The sequence below is a fragment of the Rattus norvegicus genome, chromosome 5 (assembly GCF_036323735.1).
Source record: "Rattus norvegicus strain BN/NHsdMcwi chromosome 5, GRCr8, whole genome shotgun sequence".
In the NCBI taxonomy this organism is placed as follows: domain Eukaryota; kingdom Metazoa; phylum Chordata; class Mammalia; order Rodentia; family Muridae; genus Rattus; species Rattus norvegicus.
Genome location: NC_086023.1, coordinates 43,503,578 through 43,524,208, shown reverse-complemented (window position 1 = coordinate 43,524,208; position 20,631 = coordinate 43,503,578). Strand labels below are relative to the sequence as shown.

At 40.9% G+C, this 20,631-nt stretch overlaps 1 protein-coding gene across 6 annotated transcripts in view; it reads right to left on the bottom strand.

Annotated features, from left to right (window-relative positions):
* Window positions 1-368: 368 nt before the first annotated feature.
* The window catches only part of Gpr63 (G protein-coupled receptor 63), a 54,729-nt gene continuing 34,466 nt past the window's right edge, over window positions 369-20,631 (bottom strand). For 4 of the 6 annotated variants that reach the window (XM_006237949.5, XM_039109425.2, XM_039109424.2 and 1 more), the window contains one exon: window positions 369-5,803. In XM_006237949.5, coding sequence (XP_006238011.1) covers window positions 4,378-5,655 — 1,278 coding nt within the window. In that variant the 5' untranslated portion in view covers window positions 5,656-5,803 and the 3' untranslated portion in view covers window positions 369-4,377. Of the gene's footprint in view, window positions 5,804-9,057; window positions 16,998-20,631 lie in introns of those variants that run through there. The other 2 variants (XM_017593232.3, NM_001106640.2) reach the window with 2 other exon arrangements.

The window sequence follows — 20,631 nt, the reverse complement described above, 5'->3', positions numbered from 1 at the left end:
TTTATCTAAAGGGATTTCTGGAATTGGAGTTGCAGCATGAATCATATCATCCGAATAGCAGCAGCTTTGACTTCACAAATGCTAATAATTTTAAATGACTCAGCAGTCCATTTTCAAAACCCTCCTAGACAGAATTTCCTGACTGTTTCTTAACACTCATCATCTTCTGTCAAATTCCATTTCAGTCAGAGCTACTCCAAAAACTTCTAAAACTAGAACACAGTCATATGCAAACAGATTGGACAGCTAATTTAAAACCAAGAACCCAAAGGGAGCAGAATTTGAAAGGAAACTTGGATTTCCATTCTTCATAACACAATTTTCTAGGATGAAATGAAGTGTTTAAAGAAAAAAAACAATAACTCCACTTTAGAAATAGTAAACATTTATTCATTTTCTTATTGGTAGCTCTTTTCTTGGTTGTAATAAGAATATTAACAAATAAACATACTTTTGATATTTAAATGTTACAACCTCAAATTAAAAGCTTTTCATTCATTTAAAGGCTAGGTGCCATTTTAAAATAAATTAATTTTAATTACAAATGACAAGTACCTATAGATAGCTAAGAAGTGTACTAACATTTATTTGCGATAACAAACATGTGCTTTGATATTTTTATTATTATAAAAGTTGTGTCTTCAATGGAGTTGAAGTTCAGTTCCTCAAAATTATGGTTATGGAAATAAATTTGAAACTATTAGTAATTTGAAGTCAAATAAAAATCATGACAGAATAAAATAGCAAGCAGGTGGAAATGTTTGTGATCTATACCTATACATTCTCATGTAAACAAAGCAAAGATCAAAGAAATTAAATATCTCTGTCACCAACAAAAGTACGAAGATTTAAAGATTATCTTATTTCACTTCATGCTTCAGCTGAACAACTGGTCTGAGCAGAGAATTAGGAATCAGATGAGCCTTTACATTTCCCCCTCTCTCCCCAGGAAATTACATATAATGAAGAGATGCCCTATAGAGACATCTGCAGGAAAAAATACTATACTAATTAGCCTTGTGGAAGTCATGACTTACAATTAGTGAGTCATTCGTTGACCCCTACTGTGAAACCACATGGTTCATCAGACTTCACCAGTGAAAAGAAAGTAAAGCTGGTGCTGGCCAAATCTGCACCAGCATACAAACCAACCAGAAGGCACCCATCATGGAGACTTCCTTTCATTGTGTATCACCATTGGCTCCTAACACACAACTACTTTAAGATAACGCAAACAGTGTTTAAATGATATTCTTATTTTCTACAGGAGTGTTTCTTGTAACTGTGCTCTGGGGACCATCTGAACCAGAATCAGGCAAAATACTCAACAGAAATAAACATTCCTGCATCCAACCATTGACCCAGGGGCCCAGGAATTTGTATTGTTAGCCTTCCTGAGGATATTCAAACATGTATTAAATTTAAATATTACTGCTGCAAACTATTTGAAATTTCTCTTCACTCTTTTTTGTTTTTTAACAACAACAAATATTTTCTTATCTCTTTCATGTATCCTATTAGCTAGAAGGAAAACTTTTCTGATTATGTCAGTCAGCAGTGGTTAGTAGTGGTGTTTTCCCCATCAAGAAATGACAGAATAATAGGCAATGTGCAATTTTATACCTAAATTCCTTAATGTTGCACCATAGTGTTTTTTCCTAAAACTTTCAAAATGTATATATAATTAAAATAGTTAAAGTGATGTGTAAACTGTAGTCTGACCAGATTATCCAGTGTAAAGAGAGCTACGATTCAATGTCCCCTCCCCCATGGCTGTTCATGTTGGCTCTGCAGTCTTCCCAGAGCACTCCCCAAGTGTAGCTGCCTATGAACCAGAAGACAGTACCTTCAACTGCACATAAGCAAGAACACAGATGTGAAACCAAGTTCAACTAGAGTCACAAAAGAAGACTCAAAAGCTACCAGTATGCATCGATATTCACAACGCTGTCTTTCCTGAAAGTTGAACTTTCAACATCTGTATTAATATCGGCCTTTAAAATTCAGTTTACATTGGCAATGGAAAACAAAATGCATTTCAATGTACTGCTAATATCTACTAATATCCTAACGGACAAAGACATATTTACCTTTGCTAAATATAAATTAGAAATCAAAGAGGTAGGTGGCTAACATATGCAGTGACCTTAACATAATGTGGCAAATAGTGTTCACTAGTCCCTAAAGCTATTTAAGCAGCTGGTGAATTACAACACCATTGCAATTGCCTCAAATGGCATCAAAATCAGGATTTCCCAGGTGTTTGGTGTTGCAAACAAATTTCCAACATCCCAATTCCTGATCACGAAGCCAGAGAGCATCAGACACCCATTTTAAGAAAAGAGCTAACAAAGCAAATGTAAAGTAATACTGGAGACCAGACAATAGTTATGCCGTTGGCTGGGCTCTTCCAACTATACTTGTATATGGGAGAGTGGGAGGGGCAACAAGGACAGACAATAAAAAAACCTCAGGGTTGGGTAAAACCTTAGCAATTCTTGCAAACTAACTTGGGTTTCTGTAATTGAAGGAACCCAGGCTTGTTTTTCCCAGTGGCTCAGAAAGCAGTAAAATTCCGAAAAGGTGCTGTCCAACTGAGTTAAGATACTGCCTTAGCCCAGGACAGTCAGAAGGCCTCTTGCCTTCAGTCTGCAGTTCCGCTCCTGCTGGCTGTTCTGTCTGTACCATGGGTAACTGAGAAGCTGATGAAGGTTCTGGATGCACCAGCACTGGCAGACAACTAAAGAAAAAGAATGAGAAATCCAAAGCCTGATCTATCACAGTTAATCTAAGCTCAGACCAGGGTTTATCGTCTCTTCACTGTGGAAGACTTACCTGAGTTTGTTCACAACTTACTCTGCTGAGGCAAGCCCTGAGGCAAAAGGCCCTACTACTGATCAGCTGAATTGCTAGGAACTTCCAAAGCTGCTGGGGTAAGACCCCCCATTCAGCTGTATTGAGCACTCAGTAACTGTAAGTCACTTGCCTTATAAATTCAAATTCATATTCATCGTCATATTTTTGAGTTCCATTTGAAAGGCTGGGTCTGCTGTTTGTTTCTTTTAGAAACTCCATGTCTTTCCCAGACATATAGCAACTTCAAGGCCTACTTGAGCTTCATGAAATGATGTCTCAGAAAGGAAAAGAGAAAGAGAGAGAGAGAGAGAGAGAGAGAGAGAGAGAGAACAAAAAAAGAATATGTGAAGTGAAGTAGTGAAGTTCCCCTTGAGTATAGCAGCTTGAAGGTGAGTGAGGGGTCTAGGTGGCACAGGGGAAGATCTGTGTCTGTATCTCAGATGTCTGGAGCCCAGCTCTGCCAAATTCCAAAATCTCTGGGCAGGATTTTTGTCCCTCGGAAACTTGGCCTTCTTCACCTTTAGAGAGGAAATATATGATACCTACCTCACAAAAAAAGCCATGAGAAAAAACTGCGCAATTCCGTGCATACCGCACCACTGCAGAGTGGTGGTCCCCCCACTCTAAGTTGGTAACGATGTTTGAATCAGCAGGATGACCACAGGCTGGACCAGCCCACCCTCTCATTCTGCTCCTCCGTGAAGTTTGCCATGGTGCTGTGCCTCCTCAATGTTTCCTGGGTGCTCTGAAAACTCACCGTTGTGCTTAGGAAAATCCCTATGTGTTTATGTTCCCTTTAAAACTGTACATGCAGCTAAAACACTTTTAATGGAAGCTGTCTATCTAGACATCATAAGCGCAGATCTCCCACAGCACAGCATGTCATGTGTAAAAGCAAGTCTAAGAAATACAACGAATGAGTCTGTACATTGTCTCGTAAAGTGCTCCAAAGTAAAGTGTAATAACCTTTAAAACGTCACTAACCTCCTCGGGTTTTGTTTTTAAATACAACTAAATAGCTACCAACTGAGATGCAGAGGGATTTGACTCCAGTACATGGCAAGGAGCAGCCGCTGTGGCTTGTGGGAGAGGAAAAGGAACTGATTACCTCAACCAAGCTTACCTCAGCAGCATAAAAACCACCTACAATTCAAGTTAACTGCAAGTTCAATGAAGCACAATCCTGATTCATGCTACAAAAATAAAACCAGTCAACTGAACTAACAAAATCCACCCCCAACACACACACACACACACACACACACACACACACACACATACACACACACACGCGCGCGCGCACGCGTGCGCTAAAATTTTCTTAACCTAGAGGTAAACATATGTGACCACTTTCTTACAGTATTACCTTGGTTTGAGGAGCAAAGTATTTACCATTCCGTTTACATGCCCCCACACACGCACACATACTATTAAAACCAATAAAACTTTAGAAGCCATATGAAAAAAATCCCAGTCAATCAAAAACCATCATCATTAGATAGGTCTCAAGAGTTCAGGTATTCACAACACCGTCCGATGCTCCCCACACACATAGACCGCACTAGGGCGAATCCGTCGCCTTGTGTGACCAGGGAGCCGTGGCAAGAACTTGAAGGACTTGGGCATCATGTCCAAGCAGGCATCGTGAAACTTCTTAATCCTCCAGTAGTATATCAGTGGGTTCAATGCAGACTTGAGGTAGCAGAGCCAGAGTAGCCAGGTGCTAATCTCAAAGAAGTTGTGCTGATAGTAAAAGTGCTTACTGAAGGTAGCCACAAGGCTGTAGGTGGTGAATGGGGCCCAGCAGACAATGAAGACGGCAAAGAGGATCAAAATGGTGGTGAAGGCACGTGTTTTAAAACTCATGTCGATGCTCATTTGGAAGGGTCTCTGTAGACTCATGAGACCAAGTTTGCTGACCTGGCTGAGGCATATCCCTTCCGGGTAGCTATGAATCCTCAAGGCATTGTGCCGAAGGGTGTTGAGGATGCCCATAAATGAATAGAGTATCACCAGGAAAGGTATAAAGAAGGAAATTAGTGAAATCAAAATCACATAAGCCTGATAGCCGGAGTTGGTTGTATACCCAAATACACACTGTGGGGCTCTGGAAGGTATCTGCAGATCAGGGTTTCCCACAGCCAGAGGAAAAGCTACAGAAAAAGCAGTTGCCCAGGAGACTGCAATGAGAACCTTAGCCCTGTATGGATTTAGCTTATCTTGCCTCTGAACAATAATCAGGAACCTATCAATACTAATAATGAGCAGGATGGCCACACCCTCTATCACAAACAACCAGAAAAACATAGCAGACAACCGGCAGAAGAACTTCCCAAATATCCATCTGGTAGTAAGAATAGTGACCAGGGCAAAGGGCATGTTCAATACAGCAAGCAGCATGTCTGCAAAAGCCATGCTGGCGAGAAGGATGTTAATTGCAGAGCGCATGGCGGCCTTTTGGTAAACCATGAGGCAAACAACCAAATTTCCAAGAAAAGACACAAACAGAATAAATATCATGATAGCCGAGAGAATGATCTGGAGAGCTAAGTTTAGGCTCTTAAAAACTGCTGGTGCTGGAGTCACCACTGTGCTGTTCACTGCCAAGGAACTAAATCCAGTGCTAGTCATGGTTTCAAGACTGTATCTAAGCAGTGGACCAGGGCTAGGATGCTGAAATGGTAGAGGGGCCGTAATATTCATGGGGGAGTTTTCATAGACTACAAATGTCATGTTGGATGTCCCAGTATGGGGTGTAGTCAACACTGCCGGAGCAGTCAACACTCCGGAGACAACCATGTTTTTAGGAGGGTGGCAGGTTCAGGCAGAAATGTGGGTCCTCTTCGGGCATTTCCATACAGTGCTGTCAGGTCAGGTTCCACTGATGGGCTCGGATGCACATTCTGGAAAATGGACACAGCTCCATCTTCCACAAGAATCTGTTTGCCTGAAAGTAAGCCCAAACAAAGAACATGAGATCCGATTAGTAAATAGCCTCCAATTTGTTGTATTGCCCATCCAAGTACTAGCAAGGGTTATACATCCCTGTTTAGCTCCTAAGACCAAACTGTCTTCAGGATAGTGTGGCATTTGATTTTATCTTTTATCATGTAGGATTGTTCTTTTTCTTTCTAGTCCTCTAAAACTCTGTTCTGTTACCTAGTCATCGATAAAATATCACTGTTATGTTGTTTTAACCAAACATGATGAAAATTTTATGGGATCTGGACATAAAGCAAGATGGATCTTGAAATGCATTAATAAAGCAAGGATGGAAATCAAAACCTTAATGGTTGATGCTTTTTAAAAGATTGCAGTAGCCCTCTCTAAGGCTCAGACCACTGAGGAAGAATGAGCAGAAACACTATAAGGGTTGGAGGTGGCCAGGACCTGAGGAAAACTGTCTTTTTGGATTTGACAACCCCTTTGTACTCCTGAACTCACAGCCCGCACAAGATAAAGCCAGTCAGCATTCGAGCAGGTAGGAGGGGGATCACGAGACCCCATTCCTAACTGAGGTGCTATGATAACTGATAGTTTTCATTGGAGAGAAAGAGTTTTCTTTAATGGTATAGTTCCTGGTTCGCTGATCATACTTTAATTCATGGCCCTATATCCAGATGTAAATGGACAGTGCAAAATGGACTCAGTGGGTTATTGAATTAAATAAGAAGACATGAAGTTGGGGTATGGGGACGGGTAATGGATCTTAGGAGACTGAAGAGTAGGGGTGAATAGAATCAAAATAGATTGTATGAAAATATCCACGAATTAATAAAAACATTTTAAAAATACACTTCAAAAGTTTGTAGTATCGTAATTCTCCACAGTCACTATTGATGCACATTTTGCTAATCTCTTCGGGGAACAAATTTTAATAGTTCTTTTCTACAGATTCTTATTCCTTCTTTACATTAGCATAAAGTTGGATGTTAAAAATAACCTAACCTCAATTTCCAGCTTAACGCAGTGGTACTAACACACCTCAGGACTGACAGCTCTTAAAAGTAAGAATGGGGTTCTTTCAATTAAGCTCTGAACTTGGTCTTTCTTGGTCTTTCTTCCTCCTTTTTTCTATTCCTTCTGCCTCTTTCCTAACCCTTCCTCCTCTACCCTATTTCCTCCTTTCCTTTCTATTTCTTTCTTAAGCTCTTTTCTCATATTCACCCCTTTCCAGAATTTCCCCACTAACCATGCCAGAAAAAGCCATTCAGGGAAAGGGGTCATTTTTCCTAAACTCTTTCTCATATCCTCTCTTTTCTTCTAAGCCTGTCCATCATCTCCATCATCTTTTCTGAGATGCAGACTTCTATTTCTTCTCCCTCAGACTGAACTGATACTATTAGTATGACAGGAGATGCTCACCAAGTCATAAAGTCAAGGGTCCTAGGGAAGACGGGTAGAAAAGTACCTGAATCTCCTGTAAATATTCAGAGACTTACGAAGATATTTGACTATCTTTTCTCAAAGACCTGCTTACCTTTTATTTAGTGTTACTCCCAAGCTCTTACCAAATTATGAAGCCTTCCTTCTTACATATGGGGATTCCTTAATCTGTGATCCTATCAACCCACATTCTCACTTGGTTTCCTCTTTCTGTTGGCCTTATTGGAGAGGGTAATCATTTTAGTGACAAAACCCTGGATTTCCTGATAGATTCCTTCACCAAATCCTTCAAAGATTAGAAATAGTGATACATAGAAGATTATAACAAAACTACAATTAACGCATTACACAGCCTTACACTTAGTCACTGATTTTTAAGGATAATTGTCAACATTTTGTGCATCCATCTCTTGGGCTGTCAAGGGAAGAGATGGGATCTCATTTGTGAGATCCAAGACCCAGCATCCATAGCCAGATCATGTTCTTTCTACCAACTGTGCATCAGAATCCACTATCTTATGTAGCATTGCTTTTATGAATGAGAAAAACAAGAGTTTGTTTACATGAAATACTGATTTTGCCATTTCCTCTCATGTTACAGCTTAATTTAGTTATTCTTAGTAGATTTTATCTGTCCTCAGAAATCACTCTAAAATGCTAGCACATCTTGACAAAATGGCACATTAAATTAGTGACTATCAGAGTCTATGATCACATAGGGGCAGTGGGAAAGAAACAAAGATTATTATAGCTTCTCGTCATAACCACATCAGTCTATTCAGAAAGACCCCCAAATATACAGTGTTGACATAGTACATAAACCTCTCTTGCTACAAACTACCTCCAGGGAAAATTCTGTGTAGACAAATAGGTGTTTTAATCATAAAGTAATAGCTTAAATCATGTTTGGCCAATTGTGTTAAAGTGTTTGAAACTGTGGCAATGTGGCTCAGGGAGTAAAGGTGCTTGCCACCAAGCCCAACAATGTGAATGTGATCTTCACATTGGTACCCATGTGGTAGAAGGAGAAAACTGATTCCCATAGCTGACCTCTATAGGTCAAATGGCATATACATTCTCCTGCGTTACATACACACACACACACACACACACACACATATATATATATGGATATATATATATGTGTGTGTGTATGTGTGTGTATATGTATATGTATGTATATATATGTATGTATATATGTATGTATACATGTATATGTATATATATGTATGTATGTATATGTATATATGTATGTATGTATATGTATATATATGAATGAGAGAGAGAGAGAGAGAGAGAGAGAGAGAGAAATAGTGGTAGAGCACTTGCCCAGCATGCAAGAGGCCTTGGATTCAACTTCCTGAATGGCAAAATTAACTGATTAGATCTAGATTTTTTTATCATAAGGAACAGCAATTAAACTGGAAAGAAACAAAAGCAAAATACTAACTCAAAATGTGCTTTTTAACTTTTCATAGCTCCATAGACAACCAAAGTGGGTTTTTTTTGTTTTGTTTTTTGCCAAGCCCCCCATTACTACATACACAAACTTCTAACTCAATTCATTGACTTATAACTCAGCCTTCAGAAACTTACTGCTCTGTTCCAGTTACTGAAAGGAAAATTGTTTTTAAAAAGGTCCTAGATTTTGAATTAAAGAGAGCCAAGGATATAAGGATCTTGAAATTCACTTTGAATAGATTTAATATCAATATAAAAAGAATAGAATTTATAAATTTAAACTCCATTAGTAACGAATAGTTTTGCTGTTGTTTGAGGAAAATAAACAAAACAGATGGTATTAAGGTAACTGACCTCACAAAGCAGGAGAGAGAAGCAGTTCATCTCCAAACTCCCAGAAAAGTTTGATTTGAAGAAAGTAAAATATGCGCAGACCTCCAGAAAGAGTCTGACCAGTGAGGACTTCGGAAAGCTCAGGTGAGACTGAAAACAAGGGATTGAAAGCTAAGACGCTGGAAGCTCTCATCAGGCCGACGTTTCCTCCCAGTGTGCAATCAGAGGCAAGCACACATTTCTACTCAAGTAGCTGCAGGCTGTGGCACAGCTGAACCCCCTAGTACCAAGCTGGGAAAAGGAAGTGTCCAGGCTGCCGCTGGGATCAAAAAATGCCAACCCTGCATGGAAATGGTAGTTCTTTTTCACTTCCTTCCCTGAGTGCTGGACTCTAGACTAGACTACCCACACAGGCAGGCAGCCCTGCCCTGGGCAACCAATTGTCATGGTCACCAGTTCAGTCTACAAAGTGAAAACTCACTTCCACAAGGCAGTAGATCCCCTGAATACAAAAGTCCCACCACTCGCCAACAGTGCTGTGCTAGGGATCAACCCTTAGCATGCATTTTGATGGAAACAATCGACAATGAGACCATAACGTCACCCAAAAATCCATGTGTAACAAAGGTGAAAAGCTTTGTTTTCGTACACCTAAGGAAGAATAAGCACTCTTCTTACTTTGTTTGTTACTTCTCATCTCCTCTTTTTCATTTTCTCTCCTGGTCATGTAAACACAGGAGTGTTTCTATGGCCCAAACCAAGTTCTTGAGTTCTAGCCTTGGGTGTCTATGTGTGTATCTATGCCGAGCATGAAGGTAGGAGTGCAGGGCCCACAGAAGGCCCTGATCTCTGCACGAGCCAGACCCTTCTTTCATTCCATCACCATGGTCCAGTCTGTACTTCTGCGTGACTGCACTTGGTGAGCAGTCATTGTACTGGTTAGCTTCTGTTAAATGGACACAAACCTACGTTTACCTCAGAAAATGGAACCTCGACTGAGGAGGGCAGGTCATCCTGGAGAGTTTAAGATAGGAAACTGACCAAGCCATGGGGAGCAAGCCAGTCAACAACATTTTTTTTTAAATCCAGCAATTTGGATTTCCTTAAATGTATTCTGTAAGTATAATTACCTACCGGTAAAATACTACTCCAGTATGAAGTTCTTTGAGTATCAGAAATCTTTCACACATTTTCAAGATATAGACATAACAATAAACTTACCAAGGAATACTTGCAAGTAGAAAGAATATTTTCTTTTCCTAATCAACTATTTCTGCTTCCCACTTAGCTACGCAGATTGCAAACTTGGCCACATATCAGGGATATTTCAACCTAAACAGCCAATGCTTAGGCACCTTATTAACTCAGTAAGACGTAATCAAGTAGCTTGAAGCCACAGACCTGCAATACACAGAGGAATGCTTACAATGTGATGCTCTTTGAATGGGCACTAACACTGCATGCGTACCACAACTATTTCAGTTGTGAAAAGGGGGTGAGGGTGATTACCCAGATGTCAAATGTGAATGTTAACAGACACCCAATGTCAACTTATGGCCTCTACATGCATTCACTTGCATGTGCACTTGGACACATACACAAACACATATATGCACACGGTGCTTTTCTATTTTCTATTTCATAAATTATATTATGCTTTGATTACTCTTAGAAGAAAAGAGAAATAATTGCTTTGAATCTCCATAAATATATTCAACGTATTTAAAAGAGAGCATTAAAATGAGGCCTCCAAATTATAACTTAGTAAAGCCAGAGTCTAGGGCTTAGGTGATGTCTCAGATGAAAACGTTCCTGCTAAGCATGGGGACCTGAGTTTGAGGCCCCAGCAGTCACCCACACAGAAGTGGAGCTTGGTGCCACACACAGGTCGTCTCAAAGTTTGAGAGATGAAGACAGGAGGATACCCCAGGCTCGCTGGTCAGCAAGTCTAGCTGAATTAGTGAGATCTGGGTTCAATAAAGAGATCATTCTCAAACTGACAGTGGAGGGTGATAGAGAAAGACACCTGATGTCAACTGATGGCCTCTACCTGCATTCACTTGTATGTGCACTTGGACACATAAACACACATGTGCACACACACATACATATATGTTCACTGAAAGAAAGATAGAAGGCCCCGAGTCTAAAATTGAGAGTGGAAACTCAAAACAGAGGGTAGAAACTCAGGCTTAAAATCCTAGCACTCTAGAGCCGGAGGCAGGAGTATCGACTTGAGTATGAGGCCAACCTGGGATATCTAATAAATTCCATGCCAACACAGGCTACCCAGCAAGACTATCTCAATACAAACATGCAAAAGACCTAAGTCTATGAGAACCCCTTATATAGCTGAGTGATCCAGCTGCCACTGAGGTTAGTACAGGAACAGAACCATCTCCCTAACAGATTCTGACAACTATGGTTCCCTTCCCACTTTGCTACAATGTCATTAAAGACGGGGTAAGCTGTGAGGTGAGGAAGAATGACCCGGCTTCATGACAATCTGATGAACATCTTCAGAGTACCTGAGACTACAGAGACAGGTTAAATGTTCTTCTTCGCTCAGTGGTGAAGGTGTCTCTGGGAAAGGTGATAGAAAAAAAATACCAAGACAGAGATCATACAAGCAAAGATATGTTATCCTTTGGAATAAGGAATTTACTATCTCAAGGAAGAACAACTGTCCAGGGGGAAGAATGCATACCCTGGAGTAAGCCACACTAGAGCATGAACCCTAGAAGGTGCCCAATCCTGGTGCTTTCATGGGGGCAGCTGTTGGGAGGGCTAGGGTTGGGTGAGGGAACTGTCTACCCACCAGCGTCCAATGGCTCCTCTGGCTTTCAGTGACTTCAGCGTACTCGCCAGGTTCTATGTCCTGCAGAACAGGTTGCTGACGCTCTTGGGGTGGGGGGACTTCATGGCTAGCAACAGCTATCTCTGTTTTTCTGTCTCTTAGCATTGCACCCACCTCTCTTCTTTAAATGTTCAAATCTTAGCTTATTAAAAATAAACATGCTACTTATTGCTTGAGGGTATAAGGCTTTTTTTATTATTTTATTTATTTACAGCCCAAATGTTGCTCCCCTCTCGTTCCCCCCTCACAGAGTTCTTCCCTGCTTCACCACTGAGAGGGTGACCCCTGGACACCACCCTCCCCAGGGCATCAGAGGACATAAATTTTTAAGAGATAATTACTTTTATTTCAGGATATGGATTATTCTTATATCCATATATGTGTGTGTGTATGTGTGTGTGCTTCTTGATATGTTCATATATATATATCTCCTTTGGAATAAGGAGTTTAGTATCTCAAGGAAAAACAATTTTATACATTATATATGTATGTACATAAGTATATGTATGTAAATGTACACACCAAAGCATTTTAACTATTTTAAGTATATTTTGGCTACTACTCCCTCTTTAAAAGCAAATAAATAGGTTTTTTCAAAATCCTTGTCTTAGCCAGGCCTACATAACAAAAAACTCTGTTTTTTTTTTCTTTTTTTCGGAGCTGGGGACCGAACCCAGGGCCTTGCACTTGCTAGGCAAGCGCTCTACCACTGAGCTAAATCCCCAACCCAACTCTAATTGTTTTAATTGTCATTTTTAAATGACTCTTTTTTAAAGGTTTATTTATTTATTAAATACATTGTAGCTGTCTTCAGACACACCAGAAGAGGGCATCAGATCTCATTACAGATGGTTGTGAGCCACCATGTGGTTGCTGGGATTTGAACTCAGGACCTTTGGAAGAGCAGTCAGTGCTCTTAACCACTGAGCCATCTCTCCAGCCCTTAATTGTCATTTTTAAAAGCTACTTTGAGGCTTACAAAGACATCTTAGAGTTTACAAGTCTTAATATACTAAACTATAATGACAGATACTTTTAACTTTATTTTTGAGATTTTAGTACAGTTACATTTCTTCCCTCCAAATTTCCCCATTTACCCCTCCATGTTCTCCTTCAACTTCGTGGCCTATTTTTCACCATCATTGTGTGTATATATGTATATGCATTGAGGAGAGTTCTTTAATGTGAAGCCAGAAGGTTTCTTCGTTTCATCTCCCTATTACTTCTTCCTTCCAAAAATACACACAAGAAAGAGCGAGCCTGCAGAAACTTGCTATTAAAGGGTATTCAAGGGACAGCAACATGAAAGCTTGCTAGAAATACCTACATGATCTGTATCTACCGAACTGGGACTATCTTTTTCAGGACACTGAGGTGATATCCATGCACACTAAACAGAACAGGTCCAAGGGGGGTGTTGGCTAAATTGTTTCAGTCACCAAGCCTTTGCAGCACCATTTACCAAACTGAAGCTGTTCCAACTTCAGGAATGGTTACAGACTACCATTGACACCTTCACTTAGCTAGTAAAGCAGGGAGCGTGCCCTTGTTGGTGTGTTGGGATGGAAACAGCACCCAGGAAAATGGGCAGACTGTCCCTATTTATACTTCAAAAATGGGTTTAATTTTTAAAGACACTACTACAAAGATAAGAAATGTACACAAAACACAGTTGGAGGGAGAGGAACCAACAAACACCCTCCACCATGCCTTTTACTGTCTTTCATATTAGGTTTTAGGAAACAAAAACACTAAAGAAATGCATACAAGATGCAAATAACTCCAGCCAATGCTTTCCTATGAATTGATTCTTAACAAATCCATAGACGGACACAGTAAATTAATTTTAAACCAATTGCTGAGTCCTTTAGCTCCAACTTAAACATATCCTCTCCAGGTTTTTAAATAGTATCTGGATGTTGGAATCTCAACTACACACAGAATGAAGAAATGAGGTTTTTTTTTTCCAGTGAAAATCTGTGTTTTCAGATAACAGTAAGCTTACACACAGTTAAAAGAAATAAGCCAGAGATCCCACTTGCCCTGCTTTCCCAGGGCCTCATAACACTAGGCAGTTTCACAACCAGGATGTTAACAGTTCTCTCACCAACACGGCCTTCCATGGACACATCCCCATCACTCCTACTCCTCTACTACACCTCAACGGAGACAAACACTACCCTTAGTCTATAATGTCATTCTATGAGTGTTAGGGACTAGGAGTTAGACAGCTCCCTGACAGACAGGTAGGGAGGAGAGCCATAGATTGAGAATAATGATGGCTTCCTCACCTTCCCAACTTGAAACAAAAAACGGCTTAAAATAACATCCTAGGAGGCTTTTCTCCCCCACAACAGGAAAGGGAGCAACGTACTGAGAGGCGAATGGGAGGCAGATGATGCTACTTCTCTCTAGAAGCATTAATCTGTTCATCACCTGACATTCTTAAGTTTCGCCAAGATCAATCTACTTCGAAAGCTGTCTCAATCCATTTTGCTAGTTCCTCATGATTCTTCAACCCAAAGTCCCATTATGCTGGAGATTATCTCTCCGGCATGATAAAAGCTTCTATGATATTGGTGACTTTTCTAGTTTTCTGTCTGTCGCTGTGATAAGACACAGGCCAAAACCAAGTCAGGAAAAGAAAGGGTTTATTTGGCTTACAGGACACAAGAGAAGCCAAGGCAGGAACTAAGGCTCCAAAGATAAAAGCTGCCTCCTGCCTGGCTCTCCATTCAGCTCTTTCTCACGGTTCCCAGGACCACCTGCCCACTGGGCTGCACCACCCATAGTGCGCTGACTCTCCCAATCAGTCAAGAAAACTCCGCACAGCCCTGCTTACCAGAGAGAGAGTCTGGTGGAGGTTTTTCCTCAGTGGCGGTTCCTTCCTCCACAATGACTCTAGTTTGTGTCACTGACAAAGACTCGAACCTGTGCAGTGACCTTCTCATTCTTTATCCTTTAAGGCCTTTAACAGTTTCAAGCATTTCAATATCAGGCCAGCTTGATTGAGCGGGTCACCTGGCACTTTTTCTGATTTTCTTTTCCATTCTATGTTCTGGAGATTTCTTCTTCTTTTCTTTCTTCTCTCCCGGGAAATTGGACTTTTTTACTCATCACTATTAAAACTGTGAACCTTCAGAAGATTTTTGGAATAACTGCTCTATTGCTGTGAAGGGATACCACAAACAAGGCAACTTAGAAAAGAAGTCATTTAATTGGGGCTTGCTTACAGTTTCCAAAGTTAGGCCACTGGGCTGGAGAGATGGCTCAGTGGTTAAGAGCACTGACTGCCCTTCCAGAGGTCCCGAGTTCAAATCCCAGCAACCACATGGTGGCTCATAACCGTCTGTAATGAGATTTGATGCCCTCTTCTGAAGACAGCTACAGTGTACTCATATATAATAAATAAGTAAATCTTTAAAAAAAAAAGGGGGGGGGAGGTTAGTCCATTAACATGTCAGGGAGCATCATGCCAGGCAGGCACGGTGCTGGAGCAGTAGATAAGAGCTCATACCTGATCCACAAGCAGGAAACAGAGAGGGTGAGACTTGGCCTGCCATGGATTTCTGAAGCTTTAAAACCCATCCTTAGTGACATAACTCCTTCAATAAGGATACGCCCCCTAATAATTCTTAAACAGTCCCATCAACTGGAAATCAAACCTTCAAAAATAGGAGCCCATGGGGGCCATCCTCATTCAAACCACTCTACTCCCTGACCTCCACAGCCTTGTAGCCACATCATAATGCAAAATCTATTTAATTCAATTTCAAAACTCCTTATAATCTTTTGGTCTCAACAAAGTTTACAAGTCCTAAGTCCAAAGTCTCTTCTGGGATTCAAGGCAATCTTTTCATTGTAATGCCCAGTAAAATCAAAAGCCAAAAGCAAATTGATGCTTCTACCGTGGCACAGAAAATACATTACTATTCCAAAACGGAATGAAAGGAGCATAGTGAGGAAATACTGGACTAAAGTAAGACCAAAACCAGCAGCACAAACTCCAAATCCTGAAACCCCATGCCCAATGTCAAAGGACACTTTAGATCTCCCACTCCTTCCGGCTTTGTTGACCAACTGCCACACACTTGTCTCTCTTGGTCTGGTACCATTCTCTGTACACGGGTCTCAGACAAGCCAAGTCTCTGGCAGCTCCCATATCTCGGTGTTTCCAACGCAACCCAGGCTTCACTTAGGCAGCATCATGCAATGGTCTCTCCAAGCTTCCATGCAAGGGCTTCCCTGCCAAATGCCTAGTCTCAGCAGCTTTCCTCAGTGTCAGAAGACAACTCCATAACTCTTTACACCCATACCCTTCTTGATAAATAAAGCCAGAACCAGGGAGTTGGGGATTTAGCTCAGTGGTAGAGTGCTTGCCTAGCAAGGGCAAGGCCCTGGGTTCGGTCCCCAGCTCCGGAAAAAAAAAAAAAAAAAAGCCAGAACCAGGTAGCCAAAACTGCCAAGTTCTGCCTTCTGCTGAGCATGGAACCTGGTCCCTTCCTGAGTTACATTTGCATAAGCTTTAACTTCTTGATGCTTTTTAAGTGGAGGAAATCCCTTGGGCCTTTTCCTTACACAGGTTGCAGGATTAGCTGGCTGGGGTGGGGCTGGGGTATCTCCCTAAGGCACCTCCCTTTATTCCATTTAGCATCTGGTCTTCTTTAAACTTCTCATTTCCTTGAGCACAGGACTGAGCTCCAACATTAAATATCCTGGTGCTTGTTTTCCCTCAAACTTAACATTTTGCATTCCTTTCTGTTCAACTTGTTCTTTTTCATTGTAGATTTGCCTAAGAGTGGTTATTAGCATCCACACAACAGAGTGAAAATTAAGTTGTCTCGAAATCTCTTCTACCAATAAGATCAGTCTCAAACTTCAATTAAGCCTCAGGCAGATTCAGAGGATAAAACAGTCATGCTGTTTGCCAAAATATCATTAAGAATGGTCTCGCCAACCGCCTGGTCAGGTGGGCACTCCTGAGGCTGCAGAGCGGAAGAGACCACCAACACTGCTCACCCCTGCCCACATCCCTGGCCCAAGAGGAAACTGTATAAGGCCTCTGGGCTCCCGTGGGGGAGGGCCCAGGAGCGGCAGGACCCCGCCGGACCCTGAAGGAAACAGACCGGATAAACAGTTCTCTGCACCCAAATCCCGTGGGAGGGAGAGCTAAACCTTCAGAGAGGCGGACAAGCCTGGGAAACCAGAAGAGACTGCTCCCTGCACACACATCTCGGACGCCAGAGGAAAAAGCCAAAGACCATCTGGAACCCTGGTGCACTGAAGCTCCCGGAAGGGGCGGCACAGGTCTTCCTGGTTGCTGCCCCTGCAGAGAGCCCCTGGGCAGCACCCCACGAGCAAACCTGAGCCTCGGGACTACAGGTAAGACCAAATTTTCTGCTGCAAGAAAGCTGCCTGGTGAACTCAAGACACAGGCCCACAGGAACAGCTGAAGACCTGTAGAGAGGAAAAACTACACGCCCGAAAGCAGAACACTCTGTCCCCATAACTGACTGAAAGAGAGGAAAACAGGTCTACAGCACTCCTGACACATAGGCTTATAGGACAGTCTAGCCACGGTCAGAAATAGCAGAACAAAGTAACACTAGAGATAATCTGATGGCGAGAGGCAAGCGCAGGAACCCAAGCAACAGAAACCAAGACTACATGCCATCATCGGAGCCCAATTCTCCCACCAAAACAAACATGGAATATCCAAACACACCAGAAAAGCAAGATCTAGTTTCAAAATCATATTTGATCATGATGCTGGAGTACTTCAAGAAAGACATGAACACACTTAGGGAAGCACAGGAAAACATTAATAAACAAGTAAAAGCCTACAGAGAGGAATCGCAAAAATCCCTGAAAGAATTCCAGGAAAACACAATCAAACAGTTGAAGGAATTAAAAATGGAAATAGAAGCAATCAAGAAAGAACACATGGAAACAACCCTGGATATAGAAAACCAAAAGAAGAGACAAGGAGCTGTAGATACGAGCTTCACCAACAGAATATAAGAGATGGAAGAGAGAATCTCAGGAGCAGAAGATTCCATAGAAATCATTGATTCAACTGTCAAAGATAATGTAAAGCGGAAAAAGCTACTGGTCCAAAACATACAAGAAATCCAGGACTCAATGAGAAGATCAAACCTAAGGATAATAGGTATAGAAGAGAGTGAAGACTCCCAGCTCAAAGGACCAGTAAATATCTTCAACAAAATCATAGAAGAAAACTTCCCTAACCTAAAAAAAGAGATACCCATAGACATACAAGAAGCCTACAGAACTCCAAATAGATTGGACCAGAAAAGAAACACCTCCCGTCACATAATTGTCAAAACACCAAACGCACAAAATAAAGAAAGAATATTAAAAGCAGTAAGGGAAAAAGGTCAAGTAACATATAAAGGGAGACCTATCAGAATCACACCAGACTTCTCGCCAGAAACTATGAAGGCCAGAAGATCCTGGACTGATGTCATACAGACCCTAAGAGAACACAAATGCCAGCCCAGGTTACTGTATCCAGCAAAACTCTCAATTAACATTGATGGAGAAACCAAGATATTCCATGACAAAACCAAATTTACACAATATCTTTCTACAAATCCAGCACTACAAAGGATAATAAATGGTAAAGCCCAACATAAGGAGGCAAGCTATACCCTAGAAGAAGCAAGAAACTAATCGTCTTGGCAACAAAACAAAGAGAATGAAAGCACACAAACATAACCTCACATCCAAATATGAATATAACGGGAAGCAATAATCACTATTCCTTAATATCTCTCAATATCAATGGCCTCAACTCCCCAATAAAAAGACATAGATTAACAAACTGGATACGCAACGAGGACCCTGCATTCTGCTGCCTACAGGAAACACACCTCAGAGACAAAGACAGACACTACCTCAGAGTGAAAGGCTGGAAAACAACTTTCCAAGCAAATGGTCAGAAGAAGCAAGCTGGAGTAGCCATTCTAATATCAAATAAAATCAATTTCCAACTAAAAGTCATCAAAAAAGATAAGGAAGGACACTTCATATTCATCAAAGGAAAAATCAACCAAGATGAACTCTCAATCCTAAATATCTATGCCCCAAATACAAGGGCACCTACATACGTAAAAGAAACCTTACTAAAGCTCAAAACACACATTGCACCTCACACAATAATAGTGGGAGATTTCAACACCCCACTCTCATCAATGGACAGATCATGGAAACAGAAATTAAACAGTGATGTCGACAGACTAAGAGAAGTCATGAGCCAAATGGACTTAACGGATATTTATAGAACATTCTATCCTAAAGCAAAAGGATATACCTTCTTCTCAGCTCCTCATGGTACTTTCTCCAAAATTGACCATATAATTGGTCAAAAAACGGGCCTCAACAGGTACAGAAAGATAGAAATAATCCCATGCGTGCTATCGGACCACCACGGCCTAAAACTGGTCTTCAATAACAATAAGGGAAGAATGCCCACATATACGTGGAAATTGAACAATGCTCTACTCAATGATAACCTGGTCAAGGAAGAAATAAAGAAAGAAATTAAAAACTTTTTAGAATTTAATGAAAATGAAGATACAACATACTCAAACTTATGGGACACAATGAAAGCTGTGCTAAGAGGAAAACTCATAGCGCTGAGTGCCTGCAGAAAGAAACAGGAAAGAGCATATGTCAGCAGCTTGACAGCACACCTAAAAGCTCTAGAACAAAAAGAAGCAAATACACCCAGGAGGAGTAGAAGGCAGGAAATAATCAAACTCAGAGCTGAAATCAACCAAGTAGAAACAAAAAGGATCATAGAAAGAATCAACAGAACCAAAAGTTGGTTCTTTGAGAAAATCAACAAGATAGATAAACCCTTAGCCAGACTAACGAGAGGACACAGAGAGTGTGTCCAAATTAACAAAATCAGAAATGAAAAGGGAGACATAACTACAGATTTGGAGGAAATTCAAAAAATCATCAGATCTTACTATAAAAACCTATATTCAACAAAATTTGAAAATCTTCAGGAAATGGACAATTTCCTAGACAGATACCAGGTATCGAAGTTAAATCAGGAACAGATAAACCAGTTAAACAACCCCATAACTCCTAAGGAAATAGAAGCAGTCATTAAAGGTCTCCCAACCAAAAAGAGCCCAGGTCCAGATGGGTTTAGTGCAGAATTCTATCAAACCTTCATAGAAGACCTCATACCAATATTATCCAAACTATTCCACAAAATTGAAACAGATGGAGCCCTACCGAATTCCTTCTACGAAGCCACAATTACTCTTATACCTAAACCACACAAAGACACAACAAAGAAAGAGAACTTCAGACCAATTTCCCTTATGAATATCGACGCAAAAATACTCAATAAAATTCTGGCAAACCGAATTCAAGAGCACATCAAAACAATCATCCACCATGATCAAGTAGGCTTCATCCCAGGCATGCAGGGATGGTTTAATATACGGAAAACCATCAACGTGATCCATTATATAAACAAACTGAAAGAACAGAACCACATGATCATTTCATTAGATGCTGAGAAAGCATTTGACAAAATTCAACACCCCTTCATGATAAAAGTCCTGGAAAGAATAGGAATTCAAGGCCCATACCTAAACATAGTAAAAGCCATATACAGCAAACCAGTTGCTAACATTAAACTAAATGGAGAGAAACTTGAAGCAATCCCACTAAAATCAGGGACTAGACAAGGCTGC